General features: G+C 44.4%; 1 protein-coding gene across 6 annotated transcripts in view; it reads left to right on the forward strand.

Moving 5' to 3' along the window:
• Nucleotides 1-16,601, forward strand: part of LOC126236933 (rho guanine nucleotide exchange factor 11-like) — a 550,831-nt gene that overhangs the window by 226,931 nt on the left and 307,299 nt on the right. For 4 of the 6 annotated variants that reach the window (XM_049946613.1, XM_049946616.1, XM_049946615.1 and 1 more), the window contains exon 3: nt 16,060-16,135. In XM_049946613.1, coding sequence (XP_049802570.1) covers nt 16,060-16,135 — 76 coding nt within the window. Of the gene's footprint in view, nt 1-14,822; nt 14,948-16,059; nt 16,136-16,601 lie in introns of all 6 variants that reach the window. The other 2 variants (XM_049946618.1, XM_049946619.1) reach the window with 2 other exon arrangements.

The following is a 16,601-nucleotide window of genomic DNA, read 5'->3' on the forward strand; positions in this document are numbered from 1 at the left end:
TGCACACAGTGACCCAGCAGAAACACGGTTATCATATAAAGTTGTTCTTATGTAAAGTTTGAAGACTAATTTGACTCGGCTCTCCATGCAAATGTATCCTCTGCAAACGTTTTTATCTCTATACTACTACTACTACTACTACTACTACTACTACTACTACTCCTCTACATCTTTTGGAACCTGCTTACTACAGTCAATCCATGGTCTTCCTCTACAGTTTTTACCGACACTTCCAGCCATGGCCAGTTTGATCATTCACGATGTATCCTGCCGACCGATCACTCCTTTAGTCAATATGTGCCGTCAATTTATTTATTCCATAATTCGGGTCAGTAATCCACATTAGTTTTCCCCGAGCAGCCTGCCTAAATCATTTGCCTTCTTCCGTGGCAACACATTTCCAAAGCTTATATTCCCTTCTTGCCTGAACACTTCATCGTCCGCCTTTCACTTCTGTACAAGACTACGCTCCAGGCAAGCACCTTCGCAAAAAAACTTCCTAACGCTTAAATTTATATTTGCCGTTAAGAAATTTTTGTTTATCGGAAATAATATTTTTCTTTCTTTTTTCTGCTAGTGGCAGTCTTCATTTTATATCATCTCTTTTTGTTTATCGGAAATAATATTTTTCTTTCTTTTTTCTGCTAGTGGCAGTCTGCATTTTATATCATCTCCTCTTCGGCCGCCATCAGTTTTATTACCATAAGCAAAAACGGGTCTACGTCTTTGTCTCATTTCGTTATCTAATTCACTCGACAGTTTCTGATTTCATTCGACTACATTTCATTGCCTTTGTTACACTTAGATTGATGTTCACGTTGTAACTTCTTTTTCAATGAAGTATTCACTGCTTGAAACTGGCCTAAAATTTCCATTGGTGTCTCTGACAGAAATAGTGTCGCAAGTTTTAATTTGTTCTACCCGAACTTCAATTCATTTTGCAATTTCTCCTTACTCTCTTTTATAATTTACTCGATGTACATCCACGGCTTGTATTGTAATAAAAATCTTTCACTTCTGTTCATTAAGAATTTTTTAGACAGTTTCGGCTTCAAAATTGACAACATAAAAAAATAAGGAATGATGATACTGGGGAAGGGAAATCGAAAATAGCAGATTTGTGTATCCAGTCGCTGTTGGAAAACTCTTCGTGTAGAGGAAGTGCGTATATACTTCTGTTATTAACTAAGCTCCGCCCTTGTTACGTGTTACTGCGTGTGTGAAGTGTGCCAAGATGTTAACTTTGGCGAAAAACGGAGCACCGCACATTGGAAGTTACAGTAGGCCCAAATGCGCGAGGCAGCGGCAGTTCGCTTCGCGTCGATTCTCTTAGTGTATCAGGGCGTGGCGCCGGTCGCTGGCGTGACAGGCGAGCAGTTGACGTCAAAGAGCGCGCGGAGGCCGGGCCGCCCGCCCTCAAAGCGGCAGCGGCGCGGCTCCAGCTCCAGGCCGTGACAGCGCGTGGGCCGGCCGCGAGGGATGGCCTAAGTCCGCCTCACTCCTCACACGCACTCGTTTGGTAATTGCCGAAGGCGCGCTTAAAGCCCTATTATCCCCGCTCCAGCTAACGAGGCTTAGGGGGCAACAGCTAGCTCACCTCTTACCCTTCCAGGGGAATCAACGCCACCAGAATCGGCTTGGCTCTTTTCCCGGAGTTAACTCCTGCGGCCGTCACTATGTGTCAGAATACGAGTCTGCCCAAACTACTGCACGTGGCAAAACGAACTGGGGCCGTGAGCGTTTGACAGTCGTAACGTACTGATGTACCTCTGATAAAGGCGCCTTCACTGGTTCTCACAGTTACGCCTTCTATGAAGAGTGGTTTCTGGAGATGCATCCGAGCCTGATGGGGCAGTGGTTAGCACACTGGACCCACATTCGGGAGGAAGACAGTCCAAACCCGCGTACGACCATCCTGGTTTGGATTTTCCGCGATTTCCTTAAAACGCTTCAGCAAATGCCGGGATGGTTCCTTATAAGGGCACGGCCGGTTTCCTTCCCCATCCTTCCCTAATCCGATGGGACCGATGACCTCGCTGTTTGGTCCCCTTCCCCAAATCAACCGACCAACCGGAAATACAGAATCCTGTAGCCAGTTATTTTTCAAAGTATTCGCCTTATTCCATCGGAGTCACATTCAAATAAAAGTCAGTAGTACGCCGTCAGCACCTCGTTCTCTTGGAATTAGCGTTCTTGGCTCTGGACATGGGGCCTCGGGTTCGGTTCCCGACCTAGTCGTGCATTATCTCCGTTTGGTTTGTGTGTGTGTGTGTGTGTGTGTGTGTGTGTGTGTGTGTGTGTGTGTGTGTGTGTGTGTGTGTTGGGGGGGGGAGGGGGGTCGGTCATCATTTTATCATCGACGTGCAAGTTGCCGAAGTAGTGTCAAATAACACATCAGGCGTCCGAACTGCCCATTAAGGAGACTCCGAGCGAAAAAATCGCGTACACACTTTTCGTTTCACTTCCGCTATATGTCGTAGGGAAGAAAGACTCTCTCTTCCAAGACTGGCTAATGGGAACGAAGCTATAAGTCGGTCTAAGCAAAGGAGATGTAAACATTTGTTTCTCAGGCGGAGCCATAACGAGGCTGCTTGTAAGTCATTTAGGAACACACCTGGGAACCTTAAATGTGAGTGATCGAACAGCTGTGTGAACTCTGCTGCTCCCGAACAAATGAGTAAATTACGCGTAATGGCGCGCGGTATGCTGTCTGCACTTTGTGGAACACCAACGGCATGTTATGAAAAAATCGACGAATCTGCGGTTGTTGAATACGGTTTCAGAGAAAATTGTGAAAGTGTATTTAACGACACACGTTTATCACAAACCAGCGTATTGTCATCGCTATCGCGGGCACTGCTGTAATCAAAACGTTTAGAAAAGATGAGCCGAAACGGCGGTTGCACGTTAAATAACGGTGAAGTCGGCCGAGTCGTATTTATCGCCATAGTCTAGGGTATTCCTTAACGCTGTCTCGACGCAAAGACGATGATGGCCAGATAAAACTTGACTATTGGCTATAAACGACGGAAGGCAGCGATCACGGTGGTGGTGGTGGTGGTGGTGGTGGTGGTGGTGGTCGAAAGCCGAAGTTGTTGCTTTGGACGCGGGATGACTACTTTTACAACGTTGTTGCCACGAAAACTTAATTAGAAGTCGATAGTATGTTCTTGTTAAGTAAACAAGAGGTGTGGCCATAAAGTCATATTAGCCCAAAAAATAGTTACGCAATGTCTTGGTACACACAGACATTCCCGCTCCGCAGTACCTCGGTACGCCGCTGCATGAGAGAGAGAGAGAGAGAGAGAGAGAGAGAGAGAGAGAGAGAAAACGGTGCATCCCACCTCCGCATTACCGTTGGGCTGCACTCTTTCGCGCTGTCTCACCTAGCGGCGTACTACAGTACTGTGGCGCGGGGAATTCTGTCTCTCTCAACACTGTAACCATGTTTCTGCAGCAAAAAGTTAATTTTTTAATTTACCCTCGTGTATTTATGTAAATGTGCACAAGTTTACACGTAGGAGCAACCATAATATGAGTAGTCGTGGGGTACTTGGACACAGCTCTTGCAGGCGGCAATCTTCAGAACGTCGTGCTTGTGGTAGGTGTGCCGCTGCGCTGGAGGAAGCGCGAGCGCCGTGGTCTGCTCTTATCGCCGCAGGAAGCTGCTGTTTCGCGCTGCTTCCGGTGCGCCGGCTCCCTCGTGAGAAGCTCTGCCTCGGCGGTTACTCTGTTTTGCTTCAACATTCCATAGTCGCACTTCCCTAAGGCGTATCGTGTCGTCTGCACTTTGGTGTAACGCAAGATTTACAACCATAAATCCTGGCGAAACACGAGACTAAAATTTATGTTCTGTGTTTACTTCTCACTACAGTCAGGATGTTTCTGCACTCAGATAATGAATCAGTCCGCTAATTCACGGTTAAAACAAGTGTATGTTCGGCCCCTGATGATGCTCTTAGTAAAGGTAAAGACTTCGGTCTCAGACACATCTTGACAACTAGTCCGATAAATCATGTCTGATATACGTAATTAATCTTAAACCTATCCCGCATGTATATGCGAACATAAACATAACGTCAATGTCCAAAACTCCAGTATTCAGAAATTACGCTTGCTGACTGATCGTGAAAAGTGAAATTCGGCTTCGTGAGATGAAACAGTGGTCTTCACATAATTGTTTCGTCGATGGCGAATGACGCCACATGCCAGGTGGCAGCTATGTGCCTTGTCTGCTGGCGACGCCTTCGGCACGGTCTGCACTGTGTGTGCACACATGCTCCGCAGCTTTTTGAAGACCTCAGTCATTCTAGACGTGCGAAGTACTCATGTAGCCTGCAGATCTGATTCCGTAGAACTGTGCAGGCTTTCTGGCGGATATCCTCTAATATTCGGGTGGAACTCGTCCTCATGCGCTTCACACTCTCCGCAAAGTGCGGAATCAGTATATGGCATACCTCCGACGTCTATGCTGGTTAGTGACACACACGATGAAATTTCCTTTGTACATACGTCTAACACAATCCAAGTGGAAAACTTACTCTAAAACCCCTATTGTAGAACTGTGTGAATTGCGTGTGTTACCTCGACATCTTCAGGAGTTTCGAATTTAAAACAGAATGAAATTTTGGCATTTTGAACCAGTGCCTCTTTTATTACAAACCATCATGCACAATAGTTAAAATACGTAAAATTTTTTCGGAACTACACATTGTAGAATCTTCGACACGTACCGACAAATTAAAGCGTACGTTAAACTAGACTTTCGTTAAGTCACCTATGCGATTTGATGTACTCCACTACTCCATAAAGCACAGTATAGTGTCCGCTGAAGATGCTTTGAACTACAAAAGGTCGCTCTCATTTCTGTTTCATTCATGAAGACGCAAGCGAAATACAACTTTGCTTTCGTAGGGGATACCAACCTCCCTCTGTCGCGGTTTTTTGTGCAAAATATACGACAAAGGCAGAATCATTGTATCGCGGTTCGTCGACAACACTGTCAAAATTTATCCAACATCGTTACAGAGAAACGACGCCACTTTGTTCCCAGTTTTTACTTTTGTAATTTGCATACGATTTTGATCGCATTTTAGGACTGACCGAAGAGGCGTGAACGTTCAGCAACATAGTTTTGGCTTAGTCTGTGCTCTTCATTCAACTCGATTGTTAGTATTTCACTAATTTGATTAGTGTCGAGGTTGATGTCTCTTTAACTCTTACAGACAGTTTCATTTGGAGTTGGCTCAAATTTTTCTGCGTGATCCTAACCAGCCGTGACAGTCACGATATTTACCATAAATGGTGTAAACTTCCGTGTGGGATTTCTGTGCTGTAATGAAAAAGGGAGTCCTGCATTTTAAAAACTCTTTGGAGATTGAGGCGCTTCTATAGTACCATCCTGCTTACTGTGCGACACATCGACACAGCACCAGTGCCTGGAATGCCACGAAATAGTAAGCGCGACGTCCAAGGGCAAGCGGAGCGCAGTTGCCAGAGGCGCGTGTCTGGCAGTGGGTTTGTTTGGGTTGGCGACGACTCTCCACGGCTAGGCTTAGGCCACCTGTGGCTGACGGCGACGCGTCTCTTCCTGCCAGGGCAGCTGGAGAAGCCTCCTGCTCGTACTCTCTGGATATTTCCTCAATTTCAGCGTCATTTTCGTCAATTGTGTCCGTACTTGTCTGCTCTGTGAGGAGAGTTTCAAATACGTCCAAAATGGCACAGAAGCCACATACTGCTGGTATTTTCCTTAGGTTTTTGTGCACAGTCGTCACTTTCACGAGACGCGATGATCGCGCGTGATGTTGCTGAGTAAGAACTTTTTTGTTGAGTATTGTAGTACGTTCGTATAATATGTCTTTTGATATGACAGTAGCTCCTATATTTGCAGCGCAAAGTTACCTGAGAGAGAAGAAGGTACTGTAGGTGGATGGACCTCATAAGTACCGAGTCACAGAGCCTTAGTGTGTGTGTGTGTGTGTGTGTGTGTGTGTGTGTGTGTGTGTGTGTGTGGCGGGGGGGGGGGGGGAATGTGGCCTTTTCCTTATGGTTTTAACTCGGCTGTTACTTGAGATGCAAGTGATCGCATTGTATGGGCGAGGGTGTTACCAGAATTAGTTCAGTTTATCAAGTCGGGAAAAGCTGCGCAGAGGGCTTTGTTTCGGGACCTGCTGGGATGAAATCGTCGTCCTGCCGCCCAAACTTCGATATTCTGTTTCCCAAATCAGATCAGGTAACTGCCGGAATGGCAGCATCAGCTCTACAGCAGATTTCTTTACCATGCTTCCATATCAGCTTCCCGAGTACAGTGATAGAGACACTAAACGTACATCGGACAGTTTTTCTTTTTCTGTACAAAGGCTGGTTTGGTGCAGCTCGTCTTTGTAGTCTGTTGTGCGTTTCTGTCCCGTAACTCCTGCTCTCTGTGACTGTATGACAGGATTCGTATATTGAATGTTTCTCTCATTATTCCTCATTATCAAATTAGCAGTTTCTGGATACGTCAGCAACCTATCCCTTTTTTTAGGCAAGTTGAAGCATAAAGGTTTTCTCTCCGCAGTTAGACTTCATTAGTTACTGAATCTATTCATTTAACATTCTGCTTTCTTCTATAGCAACACATACCGAAAAGTCTGGTCTTTACAATCGCTACCGTTCATCGTTATTTAGCTTCTGTACAAGGCTACAATTCGACAAATACTTCTAGACAGACATTTACAATGTAAATTTACATTAAATGCTAAAATATTTCTCTTTCAGAAAACCTTTCTCGCTATTGCCAGTCTTATTCTTCTTACTTCAGTCACTATTTGGTAGTTTCATCCGATTTAATAATGCTTACGTAATGTCCATATCTTTACTCACTTTCCCTTGTATTACCGACGAATATTTTATCACGCCTTATAATGTTAACAAAAACAGTGTCCGTTATCTTGGGATGAGTAGATAACGATTACTATATAGTGTCATCCTCCACAGCGAGGAAATACGTGGACTTGAAGTTTCGTGAGCTTCATAGGCGCGCGCGCGGGTGTGTGTGTGTGTGTGTGTGTGTGTGTGTGTACATGAAAAATTGTTCGTTAACGTTTCCAGCTTACTTTGGACTGTCACCTCCCGCTCTTCCTGGTGTCTCCCTTGACTTTGTTGAAATAGGTAACATACTTTTTTTTTTTTTTTTCCAGATACAGATTGGCGTATATTTTCGTTTAATCAATTTATAGTCCTTACGAATTAAGGAATGAATACTCGGGGTCAGTATTGTCGTATGTACAAATATCAGAACATTCACAGCGTCGAACGACAGAGAAAAAAGAAAACTCACGTGCTGGTACGTTATCTACGTATATGGGAGATTTCCTTATGCGAAGGTCTAAATTGGCATTAAGTACGTTACTATTGCGTTAGTCGCAGATGCAGCGCTACAGGGACTGTTTACATCGGTCTTTGCACCAGTAATTAGGTTCCGCCCTTCAGCAGACTAGCGAGAGCAGTGTCGGGTCGCTGGCGCTTGGATTGGGCGGCAGTTGTACAGACACGGCTCGTAGCGGCTCTTTGAGTTGCTCGATGCGCGTCTGGCAGTGGCGCTCATCTGTTGCGGAAAATCGATTGGAGCCGTCGCTGCGCGGTGCTGTGGAGCGAGTGGCGCGAGGCGGCGGGTGCTTCCGCTTGACCTGCCGGCGGCACCTGCTGTCGCCCGGAGCAGCAGAACTGCTGCTGCTGTCACACTCCAGCGACCCGCGCCGAGCAGGCAGCAGGCGCCTAATAGCATCACACGGCAAAAAACTGTTGCCTCAGTAGTGACTTCGGGTGGCGGTGGGGAGAGGGCAGTAGTAGTGTGACAGGTACCCAGTGCGCACGCGGATAGCGGAACCAACACAGCGCACTGCCTGCCATTGCCGTCGTCGTCTTGATATTGTTGTTATCGTCGTCAGGAGGCGATAGTGATGCAGCTGTCTAAGCCAGTCGGCGTTGTGTACGAGTCTTCCCATACCTGCATAACTACTATACCCTGTATTGACTTCAGCATGTTCACCATGTTCAGTCCTTGGTGATAACAATTTTTACTCCTAGAAAAATACTCTCCCACCAAACAAACTCTTCCTTGATGCCTTGACGTGTTAAAAGCTCTTAAATTCGTAATTGAATTCAGTACCTCTGCATTAGTTTCCCGATGTACTCATCTAATACTTCAATAAATTGATCTGTCAGTCGTCCTTAGCTATTGATATCAATCACTTTTAGGTTAGGATAGTCTGTATGAAACTGAATAAAGGCATTATTTCTTTTTCCAGACAAGTAGCCTGAAACAAACACTGATTGCAGCATTTACACGTTACATACTCCGCTGTTGCACATATATGCAACAAATAGTTTTTACGTAGACACCATTTACTCAGTGCAAGTTTTATTACTTGCTCTCTGTTAATATTGTTCTATTGGCTGTACTGTTAAAGAAACTTGCTGTGCCTCTAGCACGAAAAACAATCTCTCTCTCTCTCTCTCTCTCTCTCTCTCTCTCTCTCCCTCCCTCCTCCAATTCCCCCCTCTTCCCCCCGCCCCCCCTCTTCCCCCCTCCCCCCCCCCACACACACACACGCACCGCACAAATATCTCCTTTGACCGTTACATGGAAATACATCCGAAAGTTCGCTAAAAAGGTTGATTGGGTGGGAATGTTTTATAACTTACACATTCAGCCGGAGATAAGGTCAGTTGAAAGAGGTGCATACAAGTGAAAATGCGTGTTTTGGGTCACAAATAATTGCTTAATAAATTGAGGCGAAAAGCGTGTGGAAAACAGTAATATTGCCATCATTCAGTGGCATACAGACAGTCTTAAACTAAGATTCGTTACATTATACGCGTCACATTCCAAATGCCTGCTCTCTTCGTGTTTCAGCTGTTCGGTGTCCAAGTTTAATTTCCATACAAGGCTACACTCAATATAAATTTCTTAAAAAAATACTTCGTAATATTGAATCTTCATGTTTGACGTTAAGAGTTGGGTTTTTCAGACGCTTTTCTTCCAACTGTCAGTCTGCAGTTCACATCTTCTGTGTTACTTTGCATCCGAAATATTTAACATCATTTACTACTATGAATCACCTTCACCTGATTGAACTTGATTACACACAATTACCTTCGCTTTGCTTTGTTTCGTTGATGTTAAATTCTCTCGAATTTGGCCGTCCTTGAATGCACGTGCTGCATGACGAACACCCAGCTCATTCTTCACAGAACGTAGTACCACATGGTCTTTAACATTTTGCCCCGTCTATTCTCGTGAAATGGTTGCCAGAGGCCATTTTCTCTTTCCGTGAATGAAGAAATGCAGAAAGGGAACTGAAGTTAAAGGAGAACAAATACAAAACTTCAAGGAATTCCGATGATATTGTACGATGGGTACTTAAAACCATGGTAACGGTGTTTGTCCGTCTCTGCGTGTTCATCTTACAATGCGACACAGTCGTTCTATCTGTGCATGGATTGACTGAGACTGTGGTTGTTGAAGCCTGCATTTTAGCTTTTCGGGAATCGTTCTAGTTGTCATTATGGAAATGCCTACGACCCAGTGATTTATTCGTTCGAAGAAATGCATGGGTGCCATTTAAGGAGAATAGCAGTGGGAAGGCACCATTCGATAGCCCAAAGAAACAGCGAGTGCGATTGTGTCGTATGCAGAATGAGATGGGGCGTTGTCAGCGTAAAAAGAAAGCCTCATTAAGATGCTACGATAGTATGTTCGTGCGACAGTAGGCATGTTACGTATCATAGCAATCCCCAAAACACTCAAATTGCCGTTTGTAGTTTGATCTTCGTCTTTTCGGCGGCGATAAATGCACATCTTTCCATGCTTATTTTTCTCCTTTGTCTCGGGGTCATAGTCATAAACCGAGCACTCGTCCGTGGTGATACGAAGCTAAAAAAGTGTCACGGATTTTGTTCACACAGCTCAACATTTCAGTAGTCTTATTGAATGAGTGTGAGCAGAAGCAGAAGCCAGCGGGCGACGGGGATGGTACTTCCAGCGAGTTAGTTCCTTGTAAATAAGCAAAATAAAAGCAAGCAAAACGCCGCATTTTGAGCCAGACGAGCCTTATGGTAGAGATAGACTGTCGTGTCATCCTTTACCGTCGTTCATGTAAAGTTATCATATGATAAAAACGCATTTGGTAGTGATTTATACAAGATATCTGTATGGTGCAAAAAGTGGTAATTGACTCTAAAGCATGAAAAATGTGTATTCATCCGCAGGAGCACTAAAAAGAACTCACTACATTTAGGTTACAAGATAAATAGTACAAATCTAAAGGCAGTGAACTCAACTAAATACGTAGGGATTATAACTGCACATAACTTAAATTGGAACGATCACTTAGACAATGTTGTGGGGAAGGCGAACAAAGACTGTGATTTATTGGCAGAAGACTTAGAAAGTCTTACAGATCTGCTAGAGAGATACGTTACACCACGCTTGTCCGCCCTCTTCTGCAGTATTGCTGTGCGGTATGGCACCTGCATGAGATAGGATTGAGGGCATCGAAAAAATTCAAGGAAGAGCAGCTGCTTTGGTATTATCGCTAAATGGGAGAGTGTCAGGGATATGAAACGCGAATTGCGGTGCCAGTCATTATAACAAAGGTGTATTTTCGCTGCGGCAGGATCTTCTCATTAAATGTTAGTCACTAACTTTCTCAGTATGTGGAAATATTTTGTTGGCGCCCACCTACGTAGGAAGGAGTGATCATCATAATAAAATAAGAGAAATCAGAGCTTGCACGGAAAGTGTCAGTTTTTCCCGCGCGCTGTTCGACAATGGACGGTAGAGAACTAACTTAAAGGTCCTTCAATGAAACCTGTGTCGGGCACTTCATTGTGAATTTCAGAATTATTGTGCACCTGTAGATGTATAAGTGTGTTTCGTGCAAATTTCAACCAGGAACAACAGTTTGCCATATTTAGTCTATTTTTTTGGTACCTACCGCCATATCCCCGGCTACCATGAACGTCTGCAGTTTTTTTATCCACGGGGCCACGATGCTAAAATTGGGGCTTCTGTTATAACTGATTAGTGCTCTGGGAACTGTGTGTAACAGTGCTGAAAATGAATGTATCTCAAATTTTTGATAGTTATCTGCTCAGTATTTTTGTTCATTTTTTTTCTTGTTCTCTTCTAGTGTAAGAAGAGTATTCTTAGACAATAGGGAATTTCGGTACAGAAGTGTACAAATGAAACTCATATAGTGCTGGATGGTCGTCTTCCCCAGAGTTTAGTACAATATCCTTGCCATGTAAAACTGAATATAGTCTCAACAAACCTTGACACGTCGTTTTTTTTGCCTACAGACGTGAAGTAATGTACTACCGTTATTAAATTATGCAGCAGGGAATTTGGGATGGGTATTAGGCGCGTGTACTGCAGTCATGTTTGCGTCGTGCTCGGCGTTCAACTGACTATTCATGTAGCTCAGTACCTAAGGGCTGTTCGAAAAAGGAACGGAGAAAACTTAAGGAAATATACACTGAGATGACAGACAGAAGTCAGGGAATAGCGATATGCATGTATACAGATGGCGGTAGTGTAGCGTACACAGTGTAAGAGGGCAGTTCATTGGCGGAGCTGTCGTTTGTACTCAGGTGATTCATGTGAAAAGGCTTCCAACGTGATGACGGACGCACGGCGGCAATCAACAGACTTCGAACGCGGGATGGTAGTTGGAGCTAGATGCATGGGGCATTCCATTTTGGAAATCATTAGAGAATTCAGTATTTCGCGATCCACAATGTCAAGTGTGTGCCGAGAATACGAAATATCAGGTGTTACTTGCCACCACAGACAACGAAGTCGCCTACAGCCTTCACTAGCGACCGAGAGAAGTGACGTTTGCGTAGAGTCGTCAGTGCTAAGAGACCAGCAGCGTTGCGTGAAATAACCGCAGACGTAGGACATACGTATCCTCCAGGACAGTAAGGCTAAATATGGCGTTTATGGGCTGTGGCAGCAGATTACCGATGCGAGTGCCCCTTCGTAACAGCACATCGCATGCAGTGCCTCTCCTGGCTTCGTGACCATATCAGTTGGATCCTAGACAACTGGAAAACCGTGGTCTGGTCAGATGAGTCCCGATTTCAGTTGGTAAGAGCGCGACTTGTCAACAAGGCACTGTGCAAATTAGTGGTGGCTCCATAAAGGTATTGGCTATGTTCATATGGAATGGAATGGATCCTCTGGTCGAACTGAACTGATCACTGACTGGAAGTGGTTACGTTCGGCTACAGGAAGGCCATTTGCACCCATTCATGGAGTTCATGTTCTCAAACAATGATGGAATTGTTATGGATGACAATGTGCCATATCACTGGATTGCAGTTGTTCGCAATTTGTTTGAAGAACATTCTGGACAATTTGAGCGAATGATTTGGTCATCCAAATAACTCAATCCCATCGAACATTTATGGGACATAATCGAGAGGCTAGTTCGTGCACAAAATCCTGCACCGGCAACACTTAATATTTATATCCGTCTTTATTACAAAACCGCGCCGAAACCACCGCCGCTCCAAGAAAACTGTATAATTCACCGTAAAGAGCGTGATACTCAAACCGAAGTTAGGCGGTGTTTGCTGAAACGATTGTTTCTCATTGCACTCGGAAATGCTGAATCTACTGTTCAGTAGCATCACACACAATCATTTCCAGAAATTTAAAGTCCTGCAAAAACCTGTATCCTAGATTTTAGAGGGGAAAATGGCCCCACTTGTACCCGTGTCCCCTCCCCCGTTACTGCTGCTTTTATTTTGAGTGAGAAACATAGTTATGCGACTTACGGAAAAATCGGAAACCAGAGAACATGTCCTTGATGAAAAGAGGTCGGCCTTACCGTTCTTCGATTGGTCGCTAAATTTCGTCTTCAAACTCAGAACTATGTTCAGTATTTGGCAAGAACGTCTTTATTCCTCCTTATGAAATAGCATTTCATGAGTGCGTTATGGAATGTCTTGTTAATGGAATGAGTTTCGGTATTTTACCTGATGATTGCACTCTTTCGCGAATGAAGTGTTAAACTGTTGGTCAAATAATTTCAGGAAACTTGAATCCATGTCACACAGAGTACAGAAACTTCGGCTCGGTGTCACTATAAAATCGACAGACATTCGGTTTACATGCAACAGGCTGCATATCGTTACTTTTTTCATCGTTGCCAACTTCAGATACACTGTGAGTATATCATCGCATAAAGGAAGAGATGCTTCCCATTTACTCTTCTCAGTGAAGTCTCCTTCGTCTCCACTATCGCCCCAAAGCCACTTTGCTGCGTCATCCGCACTCGCTCCTCTCTGCGCGTCACTCCATACAAGCGGGAACAATACGGAAAGGGCAGTCATTAGTTCGCGTCTAAGAGCGTAGTCCGCTATTATATGAAGCAGACCACGAGCATAGGGACCGATGACCGAGCAGTTTAGTCCCGCCTCCCTCCCCTTTTAAGCCAACCAACCACGAACGCTCGTCGCTCGTTGACAGTTAGAGGCGCTACAACACTGGAACGTGTCAGACTTCGTGCGACAGCATACCAGCCGAGAAAAGTAACAAAAGTACAGAACGACGTCAGACATAGAAGCCAAATCGGAAAACGAGTGACCGAAGAGACCCGACAATGAAACATCAGGGGTTAAATGCTTCCCATCTCGGCAAGATCCGTAACATGATATGTATATGCCTAAATGTATGAGCAGCCCTTTGTCTGCCAACAATAAACTTCTACTATTGCTTTAGAAATATCGTTTGAACAATGGAAAAACTTCTAGAAAGATGTAATTTGAAATTAAAAGATAAATTTGTGCTATTGCTCGGATGCTAAATACTATGGAGTCTGCTCACTCAACGCTCTCACAACTGTTTTACAAAAAAGATCTAATTCTTAGCGTAAAGACACTAAAAACCATTTTGGGACGGTTGAGCTGATATAAATAAAGAACAGAAATTTATAACACGGAACTTAGGTCATTAAAATTTACATAACACGAGGATCACAACGTGCCAGGGTCTGTTACTAGGGTCTAGCTTTTGCGCCATACTCCGGATATCATATGCGATTCCGCTAAGTTAAACGAATGCCTCAATCTCAGAAGACACGATACACGGATACAAGGTGCTCCCTACCGTACTTCATCTTTACGCGCTAATCTGCAAACCAATGCTTGTATTCATTAGTTTGGCGGGGTTGAGTTAGTAGTAAGTGTACCATTTGACATTGCAAGTGTGTAGTTCGTATTACACAGGGTCTATAAAAATGCTGGATGGTGTTTGTATTAAGATATAAAAATAAATCATGCTCTTTCTTCCGGAGAATTTATGTTTACAGCGTAACTCCAATGTTTGTATTGATAGCTTGAGTTATGTGGGGGAAGAAGGGGCAATTAGGTTTAAACATATGTAAGGACGAGTTTTATCAGCTTATTGATGTTGGACGCAGTTAGCGCGAGAGCAACACAGTACGAATTACTTCGTTGTGTCCTTAAGATACAATATGAATAGCAAGCAGAAAGAAAATCAAACCAGGTGTGCCCTGAAGCGACTACGTCGGAAATCACTCCCATGATGACGACGATTGATCTAAGCCATGAATGTGTTAGTTTTCAAATGGAAATCGACTTTACCCGCAACGATCGGACTGTACCGATACATTTGGCTCATCGGGCGATTAGGAGTTGCATTTTGTCAAATTTCGATTACTCTCATGTCGCTTTTGGAGGCGACTGGAGCACGTTTCCCTCGGCACACGGAACAGCGTGTAGTCGTGTGCTAAAGCTTGTGTGCTTAGGCAGGAAGGGTCGGGAAGCGACGATGTGCGAGGGCGGCGGAGGCTGAGATGCCTTCTTCAGCGGTGTCCATGTTCCACCGGAAGAGGAGCCTCCCTGCAGGGCTGCCCAGCTCCAGCAGCGCCAAGTGAGTACCATGTCTAAGTGAAACACTGTCTGCACCATTACTGCGGCGGACAGTGGTATGAAGCTTTAATTATCACTTTCAAAAGTAAACTTCCATGATGAATTTTATGTTCGTTTGTAGTTGTGTGTCTCCAGTCCTGGTACACATCGAAGCGGTCGTGCCACGGTACGAAAGCACACCGCTAGAGGAGCCAAAACGATTTGGCGCAGCTCAATGTTGAAGGGAAGATAGGCTGAGCTATTTCCTTTTGGCTGCTCTAGCAGTGTGCTCCCGTACTGTGGCGCGACCTTTTCAATGTATTCCAGGGCCGCAGACAAACGAAACGTTACTTAATTTCGTTTTTTGAGGACGCCCCCTCTTGTGGTGTTCTCATCGCTCAGAACTCTTCACCAGCCAGACAACGAAATTTCTGCAAGAGAAGCTACTCGTTTCTGTTGACTTCGACAGCAAGTCGCGCTGCACACTCTGTTGCCATGAAGATCTGGTACATTCAGGGAAACAGTTGGAAGCATCACGATCTGACCATAACCGCTCCTATTAACACCTTACAGTTACCTTGTTCAGTTTCATGAAGTCCGTGCGTTAAGACTACGAATTAACTCGAGTTCCACGTGATACACTGGCTGGTACGCACATCTTGTTTCGCCTTTGTTGCCCAATTTCAACTTTGTTACGATTTTCTGGTGTACACTCACATACTATTTGGGAAGTAGTTCTGCAAGAATATGAAAAGAAATATCAGCTGGTGGCCACACCAGATAAAAGAATAAGCCTTTAGTAAATATGACACAGGCTGAAAAACAGCCGGAAATTTCAAGTTCTTTGGGAGTATAATACCAAAATAGAAATAATAAGTAGACAAGTAATCATCCAAGGAAAGCTGATAGCTTTGTGAAAGTGTCAGGAATAATATGGAAAACAGGTCCCCAGAAAAGTAAAAGAATATAACGACGGTATTAAATACTAATTCTGAGGTAAGAAACTCTTGCGAGAAAAGATATGTGTTGTCGGTAATTTATTTATTGTTTTTCAAAAATTTTAAAATTGGCAGCATTTGCAGCTATCAACCTCAATGTCGACATTACCCTAAAGATTCGCTTTGTCTGTTTCAGCACGCAACATGCTCCCCGGAAACCGTCCAACACGACCATCAACAGGTCGGAGAGCTACAAAGAACGCGTTCAGAAGGTGAGTACACATCACTTACGTTGCTATGATAATTGGCACTTCACTGCTCATGCCACGTCAAGTTCTGGATGCAACGCGAACTAGTCTCAGGACTACAGTGGTTTTATGCGAAATTTCACCTATATCTCCTCCTCCTCCTCCTCCTACTACTACTACTACTACTACTACTACTACTACTACTACTACTACTACGTATGAATATCGTATCATCGAGTTGAGTGCTGTCAGAACTTCACTACACGGCGTGAGATGGCAGTTTGAGTTATGCAGTGAAAACAGCGGTCATTCGGATTTGGCTAAAGAGCCCCGACTGAAAAAGCTTTGCGGTTCAGCACAGTTCCATTCTTGGGTGTCAGTAATGTGGCTGTCGACGGAAATTGGCAATTCCGCGCTTGCTTAATGAATTCCCGATGAAGCCACCATTGACACAGACCGATAGACTGACCTGGAAGTAACGCAGCACATA

The sequence above is a fragment of the Schistocerca nitens genome, chromosome 2 (genome assembly GCF_023898315.1).
Source record: "Schistocerca nitens isolate TAMUIC-IGC-003100 chromosome 2, iqSchNite1.1, whole genome shotgun sequence".
Taxonomy (NCBI): domain Eukaryota; kingdom Metazoa; phylum Arthropoda; class Insecta; order Orthoptera; family Acrididae; genus Schistocerca; species Schistocerca nitens.